The sequence below is a fragment of the Leucoraja erinacea genome, chromosome 29 (assembly GCF_028641065.1).
Source record: "Leucoraja erinacea ecotype New England chromosome 29, Leri_hhj_1, whole genome shotgun sequence".
NCBI lineage: Eukaryota > Metazoa > Chordata > Chondrichthyes > Rajiformes > Rajidae > Leucoraja > Leucoraja erinaceus.
In genome coordinates, this window is record NC_073405.1 from 26,566,589 (window position 1) to 26,590,983 (window position 24,395).

The following is a 24,395-nucleotide window of genomic DNA, read 5'->3' on the forward strand; positions in this document are numbered from 1 at the left end:
AGCTGCCCAAAGCAAAACGTCCTGCCTAGATGCAGTGTTGAACACGGAACCCAATACTCCAAACGCAGCCGTGCCAACGTCTTGTACAACTGCAACGTAACACTCCAACTTCTATATTCAATGAAGATAGACACAAAAAGCTGCAATAACTCAGCAGGTCAGGCAGCATCAAGGCCCAAGTGGAATACTAGGTGCTGTTCCTGCAAAGTTCAGAGTGAAGTCAAACACAAATTGGAGGAACAGCACCTCGTATTCCACTTGGGCCTTGATGCTGCCTGACCTGCTGGGTTATTGCAGCTTTTTGTGTCTATCTTCATTGAATATAGAACTAGACATCGGCAGGGCCGCGTTTGGAGTATTGTGTTCAGTCTTCAACACCCTGCTTCTAGGAAGGACGTTAAGCTGGAAGGAATGGAGAGAAGATTTACGATTATGTTGCCAGGATTTGAGGGCCTGGGGAGAGGTTGGGCGGGTCAGGACTTTATTCCTTGGGGTGCAGGAGGCTGCAGAGTGACCCTATACTTGCGCATAAAATCACGAGGGGAATAGATTGGGTGAATGCAGAGTCTTTTACACAATGAAGGGGAATCAAGAACATGAAGTCATAGGTTTAATGTGAGGGGAAATATTTTAAAAGATGCCAAGGATGGTGGGTATATGGAACAAGCTGCCACAGAAAGTAGTTGAGGCAGGTACTATAATAACATTTGGGCAGGTACATGGATAGACAATAGGTGCAGGAGTAGGTCATTCGGCCCTTCGAGCCAGCACTGCCATTCACTGTGATCATCCACAATCAGTACCCCGTTCCTGCCTTCTCCCCAGATCCCTTCACCCCACTATATTTAAGAGGTCTATCTAACTCACTCTTAAAAGCATCCAGAGAATTTGCCTCTACTACCTGCTGAGGCAGAGAATTCCACAGATTCACAATTCTCTGGGTGAAAAGGTTTTTCCTCACCTCCGTTCTAAATGACCTACCCCTTATTCTTAAACTGTGGCCTCTGGTTCTGGACTCCCCCAACATCGGGATCATGTTGGATAGGAAAGGTTTAGATGGAAATGGGCCAAATGCGGGCAGGTGGGACTAGAGTAGACGGGGCATCTTGTTCAGCGTGGGTAAGATACCCCGAAGGGCCAGTTTCCGTGGTGTACGACACCAAGATTCCAAGCTTGACAATTACTGGGGGTTTACTGAGCAATCAACAGGTTTTATTTCCTATTTTCTCCTGGGCTTGCAACGTAGCTTGGTTTTAGTTTAGAGGTACTGCATGGCATCAGGCCCTTCAGCCCATCCAGCCCACGCCGTTCTTCAAACACACCTTCACACTAGATCTATGTTATTCCACTCTCTCATCCACTCCCTACACACTAGGGCCAATTAACCTACAAACCCACATGTCTTTGGGATGTTTGAAGGAACATGAGCCCCCTGTTGAAACCTTCATGGTCACAGGGAGAACATGCAAACTCCATACAGACAGCACCCGAAGCGGGGATTGAACCCAGGTCTCTGGCGGTGTGAGGCAGCAGCTCTACCCGCTGCGTCCCTGTGCCGGTTTATTTGCGGGCACACACACACCCCTCATGCAGTGTTGTCAGGCTTATTTACACCTACTACACTGGCCCCAAATTCAGGCCCGTGGTATTTTAATTGGCTTTGATCGTACTCCACTGGACCATTTACAACATGGGTTGGAATTTAAACTTCAAAAAAAAAAATGTTTAACTGCTGTCTGCAGGTGAACATCTGAGAGAATTCAGAAGGATCTGTTGAGTAAGAAAAGGGGAAGGTGACGCAGGCAGGGACGATCGTGAACTTCCCAGCGCTAAAGACAATTTAAATTTAGCTGGAGGCCCTTGTCATCTTTACTGACAGCATGCTTCAGTCACTCCGTAACACCAATTTATATGTAAATCATTGCCTGATTGGAAAACTGTTGCTCTGAGAGAATTAAATTAATTATATGTTTTGTGGATAATTGGAAGTTTTGGTAAGAAGGGTTCATAGTACCTTTATATTATGCGTCATGCATAGATAAACACTTTGGCTATTACATTACATGCTGAAATATTGATAAGGATTAGAAACATAGAAAATAGGGAGATGTGAATCTGTGGAATTATCTGCCTCAGAAGGCAGTGGAGGCCAATTCTCTGGATGCTTTCATCAGAGTTAGATAGAGCTCTTAAAGATACCGGAGTCAGGGGATATGGGGAGAAGGCAGGAACAGGGTACTGAATGTGGATGATCAGCCATGATCATAGTGAATGGCGGTGCTGGCTCGAAGGGCCAAATGGCCTACTCCTGAACCCATTGTCTATTGAGAAGGCCATTTGGCCCTTTGTGCCAGTACTGCCATTTAATATGATCATGGCTGATCATCCAAAATCAGTACCCCGTTCCTGCTTTCTCCCCACATCCCTCGATTCCATTAGCCCTAAGAGCTATATCTAACTCTCTCTTGAAAACATCCACTGCCAATGTTCATGTTCCCCAGAGATGCTGCCTAACCCACTGAGTTATTCCAGCACCTTGTGTCTATCACAAGTAGTACTTCGGCTGTGAGTACAAGTGACTGCAGATGTTGAAATCTTAGGCAAAATACAAAACTGCTGGAAGAACTCAGCGGCTCTTCCAGCAGTTTGGAAGCAGTTCTTCCATCTGTGGAAGCAAATGGACAAACAATGTTTTGGATTGGGACCCTTCAGACTGAAGAAAGATGTCTGTTCATTTCCCTCCGCAGATGATGCCTGACCCACTATGTTTCTCTTGCAATTGTTTCTTTTGCTTTTTATACAGGGCGTACATTGGTTTTAACCAACTTGGGAACGATACCTGCAAGTTTTGTCTGGAGAAACAAGGAATTGAAAATGCTGGTTTACAAATGTCTCCCGCTTTTTACCCAGCGACAGGATACACCCATTGACAGATAAACCCAGCGGCGGGTAAACCCAGCGGCGGCTAAACCAAGTGCTGGATAAAGCCAGCGTTGAATTAACCCAGTGCCAGCATTAACCCAGTGACAGACACATAAGCACAACCATTTGAACCATAGGTAGACAAAAATGCTGGAGAAACTCAGCGGGTGAGGCAGCATCTATGGAGCGAAGGAATACGTGAAGTTTCGGGTCGAGACCCTTCTTCAGACCATTAGAATCATCATTGGAGGGGACGACAAGCAAAATAAGGGCAAATTATACTTTTAATACTTCCTTTAAACCTACATCATTGCCCAAGCTTATGGTATATTATGCTACAGTGCCTCAGATAGCTTGAAGGCCCAGTTTCATTTAATAACATCCTTGAGAAGCATTATGTCTCATTTTATCTATGGTATCAAAGCATTGTGTCCTATTTTATGTCGAGGTGCTTTATAAATACAAGTAGTTATTGTTGAATGTGGTTTCGTCTTTGATGTTCTTCCCCCCCCCCCCCCCCCAATCTTAAATTGTAACATTCACTTCATTCACACAGAGTAGGCTGTGGAGTACAATATCTAATAACTTAAATATCTGCTCTGTTCAACAATTAACATTCACATTTTCATGATTTTATATCTCATGATTCCACATCTCTTTGGATGTCTTAAATTTTCAACATTTTAAAATCCATATTCTTCTTTCGTTATTTATTTAGTAGATGCTTCTGAATGATTCATAAAGGTGAAGATTCTTTGTCAATGCTTCCGTCAGCAGAGAATGAGTGGAGCATGTCAAAGGTTTCCGGGAGTTTTGCTGACACCACTAAACCAGGCGGGATGGCGAACTGAGGTAGGATACAAGCAAGTCCTATCGGGGGGGGGGGGGGGGGGGGGGGGGGGGGGCAACAAGGGCCTCATGCCTGTCTGCTTCAAATGGATCTTGATTTGGGGGCCTCTAAAATTGAGGGGCCTCTGCTTGATCTTGGTTTGGGGGCGACTAAAATTACTATTGGCCTGGGCCTCCGTTCATCTATGAGGGCCTGGGTACAAGGATGCCAAGGGGCATCTGTCCTGTATTGGGGTAACCAGAACTGCATGCAATACTCCAAATGCAGCCTAACCAAAATCTTATAGAAATGCATCGTGACTTCCTGACTCTTATCCTGTGAACGCAGGAGGATATGAGGTTGCCAAGGGAGATATGAATGGGTGGGTGAGAACAAGGCAGGGGGAATATAATGTGGAAAATATCAAGTCATCCTCTTTGATCAACATAACAGAAGAGCAGACTATTTGCTAAAGGGCCTGTCCCACTCCGGCGACCTAATCCGCGAGTTCTGGCGAGTTTGCCCTCGACTCATACTCGCAGCATGGTCGACACAAGGTCCTAGGAGGTCTTTGTAATTCTCCTTCATGCTCGAGAGTCGTTCCTGCGTATTCTAGGCCTCAGCTAGGTCGCGGCGTATTTTTCAACATGCTGAAAAATGCCCGCGAGTAATAAAAGGTCGCCGCGGAAAAAAATCTATGCTTTTTTTACTCGTAGGTTTAGTCGAAGTAGGTCGTAGTAGGTCGGCATGTTATTCGTAGGTAATCAAGGGTAGGAAAAGGTAATCGAAGGTAGACGAAGGTAGTCGTAGATAGTCTTCAACATAGTTGAAGAGGTCGAAGGAGGTCGTTGTCACTCTCCACTAGTCGGTGTTCAATTTTCCCGAGGCGAGTTGTTGCTAGTCTTCAACATAGTTGAAGGAGGTCTTCAACATGACATTTTTTTCAAACTCTCCTAAACTCGCCAATTAGGTCGCTGCAGTGGGACAGCCCCTTTAAATGGAGAGAGCTGGGTAGAATTGATGTTCAACGTTCCCTGGTGTATTCCCTCGAGTTTAGAAGAGTAAGAGGAGACCTCATTGAACATATGAAGTTGCTGGTACACAAAAATGCTGGAGAAACTCAGTGGGGTGCAGCAGCATCTATGGAGTGAAGGAAATAGGCAACGTTTCAGGCCGAAACGTTTCTTCAGACTGATGGGGGGGTGGGGGAGGATGGGGGGGGAAGAAAGGAAAAAGGAGGAGAGGCCCGAGGGCTGAGGGAGAGATAGCAAGGGGAGGAGACAGCAAGGGTTAATAAAATTGGGAGAATTCAATGTTCAAGCCCCCAGGATGCAGACTCCCCAAGCGGAATACGAGGCGCTGCTCCTCCAATTTCCGGTGTTGCTCGCTCTGGCCATGGAGGAGACCAAGGACAGAGAGGTCGTATACGGAATTTGAGGGGGAGTTGAAGTGCTTAGCCACCGGGAGGTCAGGTTGGTTATTGCGGACTGAGCGGAGGTGTTCGGCGAAACTATCGCCTAGCCTCCGCTTGGTCTCACCGATGTAGATCAGCTGACATCTAGAACAGCGGATGCAATAGATGAGTTTGGAGGAGATGCAGGTGAACCTCTGTCGCACCTGGAACGACTGCTTGCGTCCTTGAATGGAGTCGAGGGGGGAGGTAAAGGGACAAGTGTTGCATCTCATGCGGTTGCAAGGGAAAGTGCCCGGGGAGGGGGTGGTACGGGAGGGAAGAGAAGAATTGACAAGGGAGTTACGGAGGGAGCGGTCTTTGCGGAAGGCAGACATGGGGGGAGATGGGAAGATGTGGCGAGTGGTGGGGTCACGTTGGAGGTGGCGAAACTGACGGAGGATTACTTGTTGTATGTGACGGCTGGTGGGGTGAAAGGTGAGGACTAGGGGGACTCAGCCCTTGTGGGGGGGAGGGGGGGGGGATGGGGAGAGAGAGCAGTGTTGCGGGGTATGGAAGAGACCCTGGTGCGAGCCTCATCTATGGTGGAGGAGGGGAACCCCCGTTCCCTGAAGAATGAGGACATTTCAGATGCCCTGGTGTGGAACGTCTCATCCTGGGAGCAGATGCGGCGTAGACGGAGGAATTGGGAGTAGGGGATGGAGTCCTTACAGGAAGCAGGGTGGGAAGAAGTGTAGTCCAGATAGCTAAATGAAGTTGCTGAATGGTTTGATAGGCCAGAGGCAGAGAGGACGTTTCTGGGGCACGGTTTGAGAATAAGGGGAAGGGCATTTATAACTGAGACAAGGGAAGCGTCTTCACTCTGAGGTGGTGAACCTCGAGAATCAGCTCTGGAGGGCTGTTGAGGCACAGTCAACAAGTTCATTTAAAATATTCATTTTGGGAGGGGAAAGACAGGGGTAGAGGGGAAAAAGACCCTTCTTCTCCCCTGGCCCCCCCCCCCCTCCCCCCCCCCCCCCCCCCCCCCTCCCCCCCTGTGCCCCGCCTGGACTATGACCTATTTTACCTGTCCCACTGCCCTTCCAACTGCCCGACTACATTCCTTCTGTGACCTCAACAATTCACAAACTTTCAATCCTTTTGTCTCACACCTCCTTGTCTTTTCATCTCTGGCCTTTGTCCACCATCTGCCTATCAAACCTCCCCCACCCCTCACCTGTATCAACCTATAACTAGGTATGTTACAAAACCTACCTGAATCGCCATTGGGAATCTGCCCTCAGCCAGGCCCGCGATTTTGGCGCTGTTTGGAGGGGGCGGGTTTAAAACGCGATTTTTACTAGGCTGTACTAATCGCACATGTTCAGCCTAGTAAATCATTAACGAAAAATTGCTGCAAGACCCGGTCGCAAAAGGTATTATTAGTTTTATAGGCCTCGATAATATAGTTCTAATAGATTTAAAATTACTGTTTCATCTCGCAACCTCTCGCAGCCCCAGGGTTTTATAGAGCAAACAATTAAAGGTATGTACCTTATTTTTACATTAAATGGGGCATATATATAACCCTATATATCAAATTATCTATAACGAATAGCTCATTTTGGGCTTTTTATATCCCGCAGTATTTTTCTCGGCATTTGAGGGCACTAATCCAGCGCTATGTCAACGTTCTAAACCGGCGCGTTCCACATGAACCCACTAGAAAGCCGATTTAAATGGGCATTTATTTACAGCAATTGAACACTAAATTCCTTCCATTTGGCCTATAAATTAATGTAAATTAGATATAAAAATCATGTTATATTGTGAATTATTTGTGAATAATCTTTGGACACTTAGGCTATTTAAAAATGTTAATCTTTCCTTAAGAAATGGCCTGTTGACTATCCAAGATCACAGCTTTTTTGTAATGTCCATTGAAAATCAATAGGGAACAAGATGCTAATTTCCGAGTATGAAAATGGTCATAACTTTTTTAATACTTGAGATATGAAAGTGAATTTGGTGTCAAATTAAACTTATTGTTATGCTTTATCTGATGGGATAAATTGCAGACTTGATTTTTTAAATCTCAAAATTTTGTAACATTGCTACTATAACCTGCCAGGCTTTGTCCTGCCCTTCCTCTCTTCCAGCTTTCTCCCCCCCCTCCCTAACCCAAACTGAAACATCACCTATCCATGTTCTCCAGAGATGCTGCCTGACCCACTGTGTTACTCCAGCACTTTTATTTCATTCAAAAATAGAGGTGGATAGATTTCTGGATATTAAAGTAATCGAGGAATATGGTGGGAGGTGGCTCCAGAGGGGAAGACCACTGATCACGATGGATGGCAGAGCAGCAACAGATAGTTTGTTCCTGTTCCTTTATGCTATAATGTTATTGAGTAGTGGAACAGACTAGAGGGGCTGAATGGCCCAATTCATATCCAATTTCTAACGTTTTTATGATCTCAAACCCCCCCCCCCCCCCCCCCCCCCCCGACCAACAGGGATGACATTGCCTCTCTCATCTTAAAGCTATGCCCTCTAGTCTTTGACATTTCCACCCTGGGAAAAGGAGTCTGATCTTCTATCTCTCATCGTCTTTTATACTTCTGTCAGGCCCCCACTCAACCTCCAGTGGTCTAAAGAAAACGTTGAGATTGTCCAACATCTCCTTGTAGTTTATATCCCCCAAACCCAGGCAGAATACTGGTAAACCTCAACTGCATCATCTCCAAACCTTTCCTGCAATGGAGCAACCAGAACTGCATGCAACACTCCAAATGCGGCCTAACCAAAAATCTTCTGGAAATGCATCGTGGCTTCGTGATTCTTGTACTCATTATCCTGACTAACGTTCTTCCTTCTTTCCTCTTTTAAAACGACCTTCTTTAAGCCGAGCACTTGATCCGTATCTTCATTATCACCTCAAGCAGTTTGGGGGGGGGGGGGGGGATAACCTTTATTTGACAATACACATTCAAAACACATTTTACCACATCGTCACATTTTGTTTTTCCCTTTACCATTGTGACCCCCCAGGATTAAATTGTAACATTTGCTCAATTTATGAGCATGCAGACAAAGGAACTCAACAGGACAACAGTATTCAGTTTGATGCATGATCGGGCGTTGCTTATTAAGCCCATGTCCCATAAATAATGTTCTTTGAAAAGCAATAATCTTGTGCATTGCATTTACCCTGGAGAACTTCAAGATCACAATGCGGGCATTTTTGACATAGTCCCAAGTGCAATGATGGATGCCCTTTGGCAAACGGTCTTCCATTTAAGGCAAGAAAGGTTGGCCATTGCAGCCCAGAAATAACGGAATTATCTCCATGGAAACATTATCAAACCAATGAAGCATCTGAGAGTGCATTGCTGGTCACTTTAGTGCCAGCCAGTTCCCCCAAGAGAAATGGGACGGTTCAGTATGGATCTGCTCAGTGCTTGAAACAAAATGGTGCAGGGTTAATTAAACAGCCGACGCTGAAATTAAAATGTTACACCTGATTAAGTTTTCCCTTCGTGTGCAGATGCCTCATCGGCCGAGACACACAGGAGATGTCAAACTCTACCAGGTCATCCAGTGCCTGCAGCAAGAGCACTGCCATTTATGATTAGGTTGTGCAAGTGAGCCCGCAGTTAGTGCACTGACCTCAAACACTATAGACAGCGACGGCAGCAGCAGCAGCGAGCCCAGAGAGAGTCTGCTGCGCTGAGAAGGTCGTGCAATGTGCAGCAGGCCGACATATGTTTATTGCAGGTCCATGCGACAATTGATGCGCGACTACTAAATCCCGGGTGGCAGGGCCAGGACTATGGTCACCTTGGTTCCCCTTGCCTCTGGCTCATAGACCACAGCCTGGCAACTCCTTGTAATAGCAACAGACCTCTAAAAGAAACCGCATACGGCCAACTCAGCAAAAAATTCCTGACCTGGAATGGCAGGGCCCCCCAATGGACAATCCCACCATCGACTCTATTTATACCTCACGCTGCCTCAGCAAGGTAACCAACATAATCAAGGACGAGTTGCACCTTGAGCTCTCCCCTCTCCCATCGGGGAAAAGTTATAGAAGTGTGAAAACGCACACCTCCAGATTCAGGGAAAGTTTCTTCCCAGCTGTTATCAGGTAACTGAACCATCCTAACACAACCGGAGAGCAGTCCTGAACTACTATCAATCTCGTTGGTGACCCTAGGACCTTCCTTGATCGGACTTGCTGACTTTGCCTCGCACTAAACGTTATTCCCTTAAGGGGCTGTCCCACTGCAACGATCTAATTGGCGAGTTTAGAAGAGTTTGCCCCCGACTCATACTCGCAGCATGGCCGACACAAGGTCCTAGGAGGTCTTTGTAACTCTCCTTTATGTTCGAGAGTAGTCCCTGCGTATTCGAGGCCCCAAAGGTTCAGAGATCTGGGTTCGAACCTGGCCACGGGTGCTGTCTGTACGGAGTTTGTACGTTCTCCCCGTGACCTCATGGGTTTTCTCTGGATGCTCTGGTTTCTTCCCGACACTCCAAAGATGTAAAGGTCTGTAGGTTAATTGGCTTCAGTAAAATTGTAAACTATCCCTCGTGTGTAGATAGTGCTGGTTCCAAGGTCAGTTTATTGTCACATGTACCAATTAAGATACAGTGAAATTCAGATTACCATACAGTCATGCCAAAAAAGGCAACGACACACAACTACATAAAGGTTAACATAAACATCCACCACAGCGGATTCCCCACATTCCTCACTGCGATGGAAGGCAATAAAGTCCAATCTCCTTCCGCTTTACAGGTGATCACTGGTCTGCGCGGACTCGGTGGGCTGAAGGGCTAGAATTTAGAAAGATTGAGAGGGGATCTTATAGAAACTTACAAAATTCTTAAGGGGTTGGACAGGCTAGATGCAGGAAGATTGTTCCCGATGTTAGGGAAGTCCAGGACAAGGGGTCACAGCTTAAGGATAAGGGGGAAATCCTTTAAAACTGAGATGAGAAAGAACTTTTTTCACACAGAGAGTGGTGAAATCTCTGGAACTCTCTGCCACAGAGGGTAGTTGAGGCCAGTTCATTGGCTATATTCAAGAGGGAGTTAGATGTGGCCCTTGTGGCTAAGGGGATCAGGGGGTATGGAGAGAAGGCAGGTACGGGATACTGAGTTGGATGATCAGCCATGATCATATTGAATGGCGGTGCAGGCTCGAAGGGCCGAATGGCCTACTCCTGCACCTAATTTCTATGTTTCCGAGCTATATCTCTCAAATCTAAAGTGTAAACAACCCAACCCAATAATCTTATCCAAGTTCCTGTCGAATACCATCAAAGATGGCCTTGCCTCAGTTTAGACCTTTAAAGGGCCTGTCAAACTTGGGCGTCATTTGCACGTAATTTAAGCAACATCACTTACGCGCCATGACGCATGGGTCGTGCCGCGCACATGATGCGCGCATGGTGCACGGTGACATAGGCAGTGACGCGCGGTCACGTGTGGCGCCCCAGGATGTACGAAATCTTAGCGCGCCATCTGCGTGATGCGCAAATGACGCCCAAGTGGGGCAGACCCTCAACTTGTAGACCAGCCCTGTCCTTATCCATTACTATCTTCAAGTTAATGACAACCACGTTGGTCTTGCAGTTGTCTACAATCTCCGGCATATTTGTCCCTCCGATTTCCCCTTGATTATTTTAAGTTTAGTTTAGAGATACAGCGCAGAAACAGGCCCGTCGGCCCACCGAGTCCGCACTGACCAGCGATCCCCGCACACTAACACTATCCTACACACACACACTAGGGACAATTTACAATTACACCAAGCCAATAACCTACAAACCTGTACGTCTTTGGAGTGTGGGAAGAAACTGGAGCTACCGGAGAAAATCCGTGTGGTCACAGGGAGGATGTACAAACTTCATACAGATGGCACCCGGAGTCAGGATCGAACCTGGGTCTCCGGCGCTGAGAGGCAGCAACTCTACCGCTGCGCCACTGTTCCTCAACTGCGGAATGCCCTCCTAAACTATTCCAACTCTTTCTCCTTATCACACTCCTTTCATCGTTCCACTTATAACAAGATCTGTCCCAATATTGTGTCATTCAATAACATTCCCATGTCATGCTTTGATTATTTTACTACACTAAAAGTATTACTTAAATGCAGCACGATGTTCTTGGTGCACCTTGACTAGCATGATAACAATACCAGAGCAAGGCAGACTTCTTATTGTTCAGAAAGTCCAGTGACTCTCCGAGATTATAATTGAAAGGTGAAGCTGCCGATGTAATGAGTGTGTGTGGTAGTTGTTACCTGGAGTCGTTCAGTTGTGCTGTCACCTGTCCCGTATCTCTCCTCAATAATGGCTTTGATCTGATGAGCCTCATACTGTAGCTGTTGCCGAATCAGGTCCATGTGCTTCGAAACCTGAAGGAGGGGTAAACCATTGAATATACATCAAAACCAAACCAATGATATTCAGTTTCAAAAGCATATCATTCCATCTATTCAATCAAAACATATGGATATCATAGAAGATAGAACATAGAACTATATTAGGGCCGGCACAGTGGTTCAGCGATAGAGTTGCTGCCTTTCAGCACCAGAGACGCGGGTTCGATCCTGACTATAGATGCCGTCTATAAGGAGTTTGTACGTTCTCCTTGTGAATGAGTGGGTTTTCTCCGGGTGCTCTGGTTTCCTCTCACACTCCAAAGACGTTACAGGTTGGTAGGTAAATTGGCTTTGGTAAGATTGTAAATTGTCCCTAGTGTGTGGTATCGTGCTGGTGTGATCACTGGTCGGCATGGACTCGGTGGGCTGAAGGGCCCGTTTCGGACTCGTATCTAAGTCCAAAAGCACGGGAACAGGCCCTTCAGCCTACAATGGCTGCGCTCAGCACCTTATTAAGATAAACTAAGAAGAAACAAGGAATTGCAGATGCTGGTTAACAAAAAAAGATACAAAGTACTGGAGTAATACAGCAGGGATAAACTATTTCCCTCTGCCTACACATAATCTATATCCCTCCATTCCCTGCATATCCATGTGCAAAACAAAAAGCCTCTTAAATGCCTCGATTGTGTCTGCCTTCACCACCAGCCCTGCCAGCACGTTCCAGGCACCCACTTCCCTCTCTGTACTAAAACTTGCCGCGCATATCTCCATTAAGGGTTGCTCCCCTCACCTTAAAGCTTTGCCCTCTGGCCTTTGACATTTGCACCCTGGGAAGAAGGTTCAGAGTCCCTACCTTATATCCCTACTCCAAATATTGCCGAACCAAAGTCTTATAAAGCTGCATGATGACTTCCTGACTCTAATAATTAAAGCTCTGACCAAATCTCCAAATTTGAAGATGGACATTCTTGCTATTGAGGGAGTGCAGCGTAGGTTTACAAGGTTTATTCCCGGAATGACGGGACTGTCATATGCTGAGAGAATGGAGCAGATGGGCTTGTATTATCTGTAGTTTAGAAGGATGAGAGGATATCTTATTGAAACATTTAAGATTATTAAGGGTTTGGGCACGCTAGAGGCAGGAAACATGTTCCCGATGTTGGGGGAGTCCAGAACCAGGGGCCACAGTTTAAGAATAAGGGTTAGGCCATTGGGAACGGAGATGAGGAAAAACTTTTGCTCACAGAGCGTTGTGAGTCTGTGGAATTCGCTGCCTCAGAGGGCGGTGGAGGCCGGTTCTCCGGATGCTTTCAAGAGAGAGAGTTAGATAGAGCTCTTAAAGATAGCAGAGTCAAGGAATATGGGGAGAAGTGGAGGTCAGAGAGGAACAGGGGCAAGTTCAATAGAATTGTTCAAGTGATGAAGGACATCGACTGAGTAGATGGTGAGAAATTGTTTCCAGAGGCAAGGTTGGGAACTAGAGGACACGATAATGGACTAGAAACCCAGAGGGAGATGAGGAGGAAATCTTTTATTCAACAAATCCCACACATTGGACTGCACTTCCGGAAAGGGTGGAGGTGGCAGATTTAATAGGAGCTTCCATGTCCATAAGGGATAGGACAAGAATTAGGCCGTTTGGCCAATCAAGTCTACTCCGCCATTCAATCACGGCTGAACTATGTTTCCCCCTCAACCCCATTCTCCTGCCTTCTCCCAATAACCAGTTGACATCTGTACTAATCAAGAATCTATCCATCACTACCTTAAAAATATCCATTGACATGGCTTTCAAAAAGGATTTCGGGAGATACTTGGAATGGGAAAAAAGCAGGAATGAATGATTCTTTCATGGAACTAGCTCAGATATAATGTGGATGGTGTAGTACTATACCAGTTTAGTTTAGCTTAGAGATACTGCGGGGAAACAAGCCCTGCAGCCCACCAGCCACCAGCGATCCCCCATACACGAGTTCTATCCTACACACTAGGGGCAATTTAAGGCAATTAACCTACAAACCTGTTGAATGTGGGAGGAAACCAGAGCACCCACAGAAAACCCACATGATCACAGGGAGAACGTGCAAACTCCATACATCCATCGTCAGGATTGAATGGGTTTTCTCCAGGTACTCCGGGCTCTGGCGCTGCAAAGTAGCAACTCTACCGCTGTGCCACCATTTTGGGTCCTAACAGCCATTAGTTCGGAAACTGGAAGCTAATATCGTCAAGAAAAGAAAAAAAAAAAATCATTGCACAAAGACTACACTGTGAAAGGCCCAAAAGCGGAGACACTCATTTGAAACTAAGTAAGACAGAAGGTCGGAGTTTTGGCTCAAGATTAAAAGTCCACCTCAGACTAATGGAGTTTTTAAACATGTGCGAGCATGTGAACATTTTCACCATGAAAGCCACTTTCTTAGAGTCAGGAATACATGAGGCAAACCATCGCTCCCCACGGGCCATTTCTGTCTCCCGCTCCCTATTTAATCAGCGTTACTATGGTTACTGCTCGTCCCCACTATGCCTGTGTCATCCTCCTGCAAACAGGCTTCATTCATTGAAAGAAAATATTTATTGCATTAACTCCTGTTCATTCACAAGATTGAATCCGGATAGAGGATACAAAGAACTGCAGATGCTGGTTTACAAAAAAAAAAAAGATGCACACTGCTGGAGTAACTCAGCGGGTCAGGCAGTGTCTCTGGAGATCATGGATAGGTGACGTTTCAGGTCAGGACCCTACTTCAGAACAGTAAGTGTAAAATCACATGCTTTGGAGTACACTTCCCTATAGGGTAGAGGAAGCAGATTCAATAGGAGCTTTCAAAAGAGATTTGGAGAGATTTAGTTTAGTTCAGAGATACAGAGAGAAAACAGGCTCTTCGGCCCATCAAGTCCACACTGACCAATGATTACGCATATGTTATCCCAGTTTTGCAACCTACACACCAGGGGCAATTTACCGAAGCAAGATAACCTACAAACCTGCACGTCTTTGAAATGTGGGAGGAAACCAGATAACCCGGAGAAAACCCACCTGGTCACAGGGAGAAGGTACAAACTCCATACAGACAGCACTCGTAGTTAGGATCTAAACCAGGCCTCTGGCTCAATGAAGCAGTGACTCTGCCTCTGCACCACTGTGCCGAGATATTTGTAATGGGAAAATGTGCATGATCTGGGGAGAATTGATTCTTGATTGATTCTTCCATGGAACTAGCTCAGATATAATGTGGATATTGTGGTGCTGTGATTCAGGGAGAATCTTCTTCAGAAGAAGGGTCCCAGCCTGGAACATCATCTATCTATGTTCTCTGGAGTGGCTGCCTGACCCGCTGAGTTACTCCGGCACTTTGAATTCGATTAGAGGTTGCTTTCTGGCCCCATCTTCCACAGGGTTATATCACACAAAGAGGGACGGAGACACGAGTAACTGCAGATGCTGGGATCTCGAACAAAAAACAAAAGTGCTGGAGGAACCCAGTAGGTCAGGCAGCATCTGTGGAGGGAATGGACAGACGGTGTTTCAGGTCGGGACCTTTCTTCTGACTGAATGAGGCGAGGTGGGGTGGGGGGGGAGAAAGCTGTAAGATAGAGATGAGGTGGGGCAAAGCCAGGCAAGTGATAATGGATAGATGGATAGGGCCTGAAGAAGGGTCTGGACCTGAAATATCAGCTACTTGCTTTCTCCAGAGGTGCTGCCTGACCTGCTGTGGAAAGATTGAAAATACTAGGCTTGTATTCACTGGAGTTTAGAAGGATGAGGGGAGAACTTATAGAAACATATAAAATTATAAAATGATTGGACAAGCTAGATGCAGGAAAAATGTTCCCAATGTTGGGCGAATCCAGAACCAGGGGCCACAGCCTTAGAATAAAGGGGAGGCCATTTAAGACTGAGGTGAGAAAAAAAACGTTTTCACCCAGAGAGTTGTGAATTTGTGGAATTCCCTGCCACAGAGGGCTGTGGAGGCCAAATCACTGGGTGGATTTAAGAGAGAGCTCTAAGGGTTGGTGGAATCAAGGGATATGGGGAGAAGGCAGGCACGGGTTATTGATAGGGGACAATCAGCCATGATCACAATGAATGGCTGTGCTGGCTCGAAGGGCCAAATGGCCTCCTCCTGCACCTATTTTCTGTGTCTATGTCTACGAGTTGCTCAAGCATTTTGTATCTATCTTAAGAGATATAGATACAGGTGAGGAGAGGGGGAGGGGGATAGGGGGCTTATTGGCAGATGGGTGGAGCAAATGGCAAAAGCTAGAGGTGACAAAGGGGACAAAAGGGTGTCTGATAAGGAAAGACGAGGAGAATGGAAATTAAAGTAGATGGAGAGAGATGGGAGGAAGGAACTGCAGATGCTGGTTTAAACCGAAGATAGACAGAAAATGCCGGAGTAACTCAGCAGGATAGGCAGCATCTGTGGAGAGAAGGAATGGGTGACGTTTCGGGTCGAGGTCCTTCTTCAGATTGATGTCAGGGGACAGGGAGATGCATAGATATGGAAGTGTAAGGTATGAAAACAGGGCAAAGGGAATGGAGATCAAGGATAATGTAGAATAGATCATTGTTAGCTGGGAGAAGGTAATAACAAAGCAAACAGGAAAAATGTAGTCGGAGACAGTAAGACTGGTCGGAGAACTGGGAAGGGAGATGGATGGAGGGAGAGGGAAAGCAAGAGTCACGTGAAGTGTGTAGGAAGGAACTGCAGATGCTGGTTTCAACACAAGATGGGCACAAAAAGCTGGAGTAACTCAGCAGGCCAGGCAGCATCTGTGGAGAGAAGGAATGGGTGACGTTTCGGGTCGAGACCCTTCTTCAGACTGAAGGCTGAAGTATCAAGGGTTACTTGAAGTTGGAGAAGTCAATGTTCATGCCTATTGGGTGTAAGCTGCCCAATTAAGGAAGTAAAGGGAATAAATCTTAACTGCACGCTAAGGACAATTTGCAGAGGACAATTAACCTACAAACCCGCATGTCTTTGGGTTGTGGGAGTAAACCAGAGGACCCAGAGGAAGCCTACGTGGTCACAGGGAGAACGTGCATACTCCACACAGGCAGCAGCCGAGGTCAGAATCGAACCTGGGTCTCTGACACTGAGATAGCGGCTCTACCCGCTGAGCCACCGTGCCGCCCCCTTCTTCAGGCGCAGGAAAGAGACACGTCTGAAGCAGAGAGTCCCAGCGAGAACATGGACAAAGAGCAGGAATCACAAGGGGAGCCACGAGAGAGGGTCTCACAGGCCTCGCGTCACAGAGAGGAGGCGAACCGCTTCAAAGTGGGCACACCTTGAGGAGATTTCACAATGGAGCAGTAAAACGCAGACACATGGAACTGCAGATGCTGGAATCATCAGCCAAACACAAAGTGCTGGAGAAACTCAACGGGTTAGTGTAGGGAATGGACAGAGGAAGCTTCTGGAAGGCTCCCTTCATCAGAATCTTCAGACAAAGTTTTAGATCGGGGAAGGGTCTCGACCCGATAGGTAGTCTGTCTATTCCTTCCATAGATGCTGCCTGACCCACTGAGTTTTCCCAGCAGTTTGTTTTGTTCATCTTTACCTGAAGGTGATGCAAGACTCAATATTGAATTCAACAGCTTCAGTTAACGCGCTCTCTTTAAAACTTACCTTGCAGCTCTCTCTCTCTATATATTTCTCTATATATATATTTTTCTCTCTCTCTTATATATCTTTCCCTCTCTCTCTTTTCATCTCTCTCTCTCCCTCCCTCTCTCTATTTTCCATCTCCCTATGTCTCGTTCTCTCTATCTCCCTCTCTCTCTCTCTCTATATATATATATATATATTTTCCCTCTCCCCCCCCTCTCTCCATCTCCCTCTATTTCCCTCTCCCTCTCTTTCCCTCATTAAACTATCAAAAACATTACTTCATCCACAGCCACTATCACCATGGTAACCCTCGCCTCACCCTATCAGAGATATCCCCTTTGTCCTATTAGTCTCACCCACGCTGTCTGTGTTAAAATTACTCTCTCTCTCTCGCTCTCTCTCAACTAGAACAGAGAACAGTGCAGGACAGAAAAGGTCCCTTTGGCCCACAATGTCCATGCCGAACATGATAAACTAATCTCCTCTGCCTGCATGTAATCCATGTCCCTCCATATCCGTCTGCCTATCTAAAAGCTTCTCAGTGTCCACGGTTGTATCTGCTTCCATTATCACCCTTGGCAGTGCGTTCCACACACCCTTTGAGTAAAAACTTGCCGTACACATCCATGTTTCCATTAGTGCGAGAGTCTAGAACTAGAGGTCATAGCCGCAGAATTCAAGGACGTTCTTTCAGGAAGGAGATGAAGAGAAATGTATTTAGTCAGAGGGTGGTGAATCTGTGGAATTATTTGCCACAGAAGGCTGTGGATATTTTTACGGCAGAGATAGATAGATTCTTAATTAGTCGAGACCCTTCTTCAAAATTTTTTGACAGATTCTGCCCGGCCTGCAGAATATTTCCAGAATGTTCTGTCTTTTTATATATCTCAAACTACCAGCATCAAGATTTTTTTTATTTTAGGGATAAATTTTGACTGTCCAATCGGTAAGACCGAAAGACATAGGAGCAGAATTAGGCCATTCGGCCCATCGAGTCTACTACACCATTCTCTTATCCCCATTCTCCTGCCTTCTCCCCGAAGCAGTACCGAACGTCAGGATCGAACCCGTGACTCTGGCGCCATAAGGCAGCAACTCTACCGCTGCACCACTGTGCTGCCCCCTGCTGTCTGACGCGGATTAAAGTTGTGTCTCCCGTGCTCAGAATGGTGACAGATTTGTTGTGTAGGCCTGGATACAGTGGATGTTGGGAGGATGTTTCCACTAGTGGGAGAGGCTAGGGTCATAGCCTCAGAATAAAAGGACGCACCTTTTGGAAGGAGGCGAGGAGGAATTTCTTTCGTCATAGGGCGGTGAATCTGTAGAATTAATTGTCACAGACGGCAGTGAAGGCCAAGTCAATGGATATTTTTATGCCAGAGATAGATAGATTCTTGATTAGTACGGGTGTCAGGGGTTATGTGGAGTTGAGAGGGAAAGGGGGTTGAGAGGGATCAGCCATGATTGAATGGCGTAGACTTGATGGGCCGAATGGACTAATTCTGCTATCATTTATGACCTAATACTAACATTCAATCATGACCCTCAGAGGTGGATTAAAAAAAACAGTAAGCTAACACTAAAATATAATTATCATTTTGGCTGGAAAATTACATATTATCCGAGAACATTGTGCCTTGATTGGTCTTTAGGCCCACACCAACCCGTAGTAAATTTTCAAGTAGTCAGCAGGTACTCCTAACGATAGAGTCTGAGAAGTTACAATTGATCACAAAATCTTCAAAGTGGTGATTGAAGTGATGGAACACGAGTTTAGATTTAAACGCGTCACAGTGGTGCAGCTGGTAGCGCCAGAGACCCCGGTTTGATCCCGACCTCTGATGCTGCCTGTGTGGAGTTTGCAAGTTCTCCCTGTCACTGCATGGGTTTCCTCCAGACCCTCCGGTTCCCTCCCACATCCCAAAGACGTGCAGGGTTATAGGTTATGTGTAGGAGGGAACTGCAGATGCTAGTTTAAACCGAAGATAGACACAAAATGCTGGAGGAACTCAGCGAGACAGGCAGCATCTCTGGAGAGAAGGAATGGGTGACGTTTCGGGTCGAGACCCTTCTTCAGACCCTGAAGAAGTATCGGGTTGAGATCCTTCTTCAGAGTCTGAAGAAGGGTCTCGACCCGAAACGTCACCCGTTCCTTCTCTCCAGAGATGCTGTCTGAAAAAGGGTTTTGGCCCGAAACGTTGCCAATTTCCTTCGTTCCATAGATGCTGCCTCACCCGCTGAGTTTCTCCAGTACTTTTGTCTACCTTAGATTTTCCAGCATCTGCAGTTCCTTCTTGAACATGCTGCCTGTCCCACCGAGTTCCTCCAGCATTTTGTGTCTTCAGGGTTGTAGGTTAATTGGCCCTCTGTAAATTGCCCTTGGTGCGTAGGGAGTGAATGAGATTAGTGGGATAACATAGAACCAGTGTGATCGATGGTCGGCATGGACTCGGTGGGCTGAAGGGCCTGTTTCCTTGCTGTATCTTTAAATCTTTCAATAACCGTTCTGCCTTTCAATTTAATAACTCTTTGGCAGTGACGGGATAAAGTGGACTCATCTGCCCCTTAAATCTCCATGGTTCTGTGGAAGTGTCTTTGGAGATGGCTGTGAACCAAGATTCACAGGCTGGGCTTTCAGACGCTGTTGTACTTACGCTTCTGATTTGTAGCATCTCATCCGCTCGCTTGCCAAGATTCTGGATCTGCGCACAATAAAATGCCTTCTCCTTCTCTTCCTTTTCAATCTCGGAAAGAAGCAGTGCTCTACGGAAGAACAAACATAAGAAGATATAAGATGTTCATAAGACATAGGGGCAGAATTAAGTTCATAAGACATAGGGGTTTATGTTGATAAGACATAGGGGCAGAATTAGGCCATTCGGCCCATCGAGTCTACTCCACCATTCAATCACGGCTGATCCATCTTTCCCTCTCAACCCCATTTTTCTGCCTTCTCCCCGCAACCTTTGACACCACATAATCTGGCAGTTATCCCATTGTTATTATTACGAAAAGTGCTTACATATTTAATTTCCTCATTCCAATGTCACCCCCTTTAAATTGCGATTTTGATTTTACAGTGTTTTCATTCTAAACCAGCAAAGGTTTTGTTTCGTTTGGAGATACAGCGGGGAAACAGCATCTTCGGCCCACCGAGTTGTCGCCAGCCATCGATCGATCGCCCATCCACAGGATCGTTCTATATTATCTCACTTTTGCATCCACGTCCTACACACCAGGAGTAATTTATAGTTGCCAATTATCCTGCAAATCCGCATGTCTTTAGAACATGAAAGGAAACCGGAGCACCCGTGTGGGGTTTCTCCAGGTGCTCCGGTTTGCTCCCACACTCCAAAGAGGTACAGGTTTGTAATCTAATTGGCTTGGTAAAATTATAAATTGTCCCTAGCGTGTGTAGGGTAGATAATGTTAGTGTGCGGGGATAACTGCACGTCGCGGACTCCGAGGGGCGAAGAGTCCGTTTTCATGCTGTATCTCTTAACTAAACTAAAGACTAAGCTAAAGATACATGCTAAAGGGGGTAATGTTTAGTCCAAGTTAAAGTCGAGTAAAGTTTAGTTTAGAGATACAGCACGGAAACAGGCCCTTCGGCCCACCAGGTCCGGCCCAACAGCAATCCCCGCACATTAACACTATCCTACACCCACTAGAGACAATTTTTACATTTACCAAGCCAATTAACCTACAAACATGTACGCCTGTAAGTCTAATTAAAGATTATGCGATGGTCACCCTTGAGATAGATAGTAGCTCATGAGGGTCTCTGGTGCTGTAAGGCAGCACCTCCACCGCTGTGCCACTGTGCCGCCCACATCTGACCAAAGCTCCAATATCACTGCACCTTGAACAGCGTCTACAGTGAACAACAGACTTGAGCATAGAGCCAATAGGAGACATGCATCTGCAGAGCTGTTTAATATCCTTGCTTTATTGTCTTCAGACAATGAGACGGGAAGAAACTGCTTACAAATATAATTCGCCCATTCCAATGTCACCCCCATTAAAATATGATTTTGATTTTACGGCAAATGTTTTCATCCTGTCCAATGAAAGATAAAATCAATAACATTAAATTGGGTGTTAGTGTTTGATGGTTTAACAGTCTTGGATAGAAACAAAGTTCCTATTCTCACAGAATAAGTGGAGGAATTTACTTCACGAGAGCTCCTCAGGTGTTGTGTGCGTGTGTGCATGTATGCACATATATATACACCCGTGTGTGTGTGTGTGTGTGTGTGGGTGTGTGGGTGTGTGTGGGTGTGTGGGTGTGTGGGTGTGTGTGTGTGTGTGTGTTTCTATAGATCTATAAGATCTATGTAGATGTAGAGATATATACACACACACATATATGCACCTGTATGTGTGTGCGCGCATATATATTGTGTACATATATACACAAACGTATGTATATTTATATTGTATGTGTATATATATATATATATACACACACACACATACACACACACACACACATATACATTGTATATACATATACACACACACACATATATATGTTAGCAGCCTGCCATTCGAGAATCACTCCTCATTAATCTCTCTTTATTAAACCCATCCTCATTTTCAAGAGCCCCTCATTACAGATACTTGGTTGCTGGCACAGAGCAGGAGTGTATGGGAGTGGTCTTCACCCTGGTAGGCTATACCCACAGTCACAAAGCATGAGAGATTGCATATAAATCCCTTATAGCCACATCCCTTCCTTGTCGAATCATTCTGAACATTCCAAACGTTACTCTGAACATTTAGCCCTTTTGGTGTGAAGATATCCATGCTAATGCATCGATTGTAAATATTTTATTCTCCTATATTATATCCCTAGGTCCATTTATCTATCCTAAGTATTCAGACGCACATTTTAAACCACGCAATCTTTGTAAAACATGGAGCCAAAGTGGGTTATTTTTTTGCCCTTCGTCCCAACTGATTCCTCAAACCCATGAATATTTTCTTCCAGTTTAATTAATTCCCTCCCTAATAATGAAGTTGACTTGACACCAATTGGCACTCTTCTCCACCCCCATTGCTCCACGTTTTCAGCCTTTGTCATTTAATCTCCCTCTTTTCAGATCATTAATAGTAAACCTCCATTTTGGCTGTTCCCTCTCTCGTCTTTAACTTCCTGTCCGATCGTGAGAAAACCTCAATCAACCGCAATTCTGTTCCTGTTAGCGGGATCCCATCCTCGTCGCCAAATTGTTATGTATTTATGCTGGAATCAGACTCAAAGTAAGACTCGGAACACACTAGTAGTTAACATGCTTGTTGTATTGTTATCGCCCCCCCGCACATGCGTACAATCGCCCAAATCATTCAAATATGCAAATCATATTCTCATACACAACACTACTCCTTTTCTCTAGAGATGCTGCCTGACCCGCTGAGTTACTCCAGCATTTTGTGTTTATCTTCATTGTAAATCAGTATCTGCAGTTCGTTCCTAAACTATATTGTCGGGGGTTTGGAAACACGAGAACAGATTACACTGAAGCGTCTAACATCCTCAAAGGGTTTGATAGGGTAAATATTGAGAGGCCGTTTCACTCGGCTAAAGAGTCTCCAACTGTGGTTTCATTTTCGACAACTAGTCGGACATTCAGGTGGAATTTCCATAGTTTAGTTTAGATTAATTCAGTTTAGTGTCACGTGTGCTGAGGTACAGTGAAAAACTTTTTTTGTTGCTTGCTATCCAGTCAGCGGAAAGACTATACATTATTACAATCAAGCCGACCACAGTAAATAGATACCTCTAGACAGAGAAAGAAATGCTGCTGGTGGAGTGGACGTTTGGAAGAGTGAAGCGATCATAATGAATGATGGCAGATCCATTTTTTGGACCAGCGCTCAAAGGGTCGCCGGTCTTGGGCGCCATCTTGGATTATGGATCTAAGAGAGTTGTGCAGCTTTGAGATCATTTAAGCCAGTTACCTTTCTTCGTTGAGTTCCTCCAGGTGCTCCAATCGCCCGTGTGGGCGAGGCACGTAGTCTTGGGCCAGCGGAGTTGTAGGGTGCGCCTGATTTCTCTCAAATGCCTGGTCCAGTGTAAATCTGCCGGGTCCCGTGCACACCATGTTCGATTGCCACTTGTTGTCGCACAGACTGGCAATATCGGTGTTCAGCTCTACACAAGAGAACAAAGAAATATTTGACCTTGAAACCTAGAGAGAAAGAATGGGTGACGATTCGGGTCTAGACCCATCTTCAGCCCGAGAGTCAGGGGAGAGAGGGACCCAGAGATAAGGAAGGGTAAGGTGTGAAAACCAGCATCTGCAGTTCCTTCCTACCCATCAATAATTTATATATCTCTCCCCAATACCCAACCCATAACTTTTCTTATTAATCTATCAACTATCAATAATTGAACTACAGGAATAAGCTGCCAGTGGGGGTAGTTGAGGCAGCCACAATAACAGCATTTAATAGACACTTGGACAAGTACATGGATAGGAAAGGTTTAGTGGGATATGGGCCAGGCATGGGTAAATGGGACCAGATTGGTTGGGGCAATTTGATAGGCATGAACTAGTTGGGCTGCAGGGCATGGTTCAGTTCAGTATGACTCTATAAATCTGCATCTCTAGTAGTGTCTGTGGCCTCCTTGTATTTTGAGGGCAGCACGATGGTGTAGAGTTAGAGTCGCTGCCTTACAAGCACCAGAGCCCCGGGTTCAATCCTGACTATGGTTGCTGTCTGTACAGAGTTTGTACATTCTCCCTGTGGGTTTTTTCTGGCTGCTGTGGTTTCCTTCCACATTCCAAAGTCGTGCAGGTTGAAGAAGGGTTTCGGCCCAAAACGTTGCCTATTTCCTTCGCTTCAAAGATGCTGCTGCACCCAGCTGAGTTTCTCCAGCATTTTTGTGTACCTGTGGTGTTGGTATGTTGCCCTTCAGACTGGAGGCCTGTAACTAGTGGTGTGCCTCGGGGATCAGTGCATTTGCAGTTTATCATGTATATCAATAATGTGGATGAGAATGTACACGGCATGAATAAAAACATTTTATACACATTAGGGCAGGTACATGGATAGGAAATGTTCAGAGGGATACCAGCTAGCTAATTGTGAGCAATTTTGGGCACCATATCTGAGGAAGGACGTGCTGGCTCTGGAGAGGGTCCAGAGGAGGTTTACATGATGTTAGGGCCCTGGAGAGTGTTATGGAGCAAAGGGAGCTCAGAGTGCAAGTACTGATAGTGGCCTCCCTGGTAGATA

General features: G+C 45.8%; 1 protein-coding gene across 1 annotated transcript in view; it reads right to left on the reverse strand.

The window, feature by feature from the left end:
- The window catches only part of apc2 (APC regulator of WNT signaling pathway 2), a 127,657-nt gene that overhangs the window by 71,122 nt on the left and 32,140 nt on the right, over nt 1-24,395 (reverse strand). Inside the window, exons 3-5 of the mRNA XM_055658949.1 lie at nt 23,115-23,307; nt 19,805-19,913; nt 11,452-11,565 (exon numbers count right to left, since the gene is read on the reverse strand). Coding sequence (XP_055514924.1) covers nt 11,452-11,565; nt 19,805-19,913; nt 23,115-23,307 — 416 coding nt within the window. The remainder of the gene's footprint in view (nt 1-11,451; nt 11,566-19,804; nt 19,914-23,114; nt 23,308-24,395) is intronic.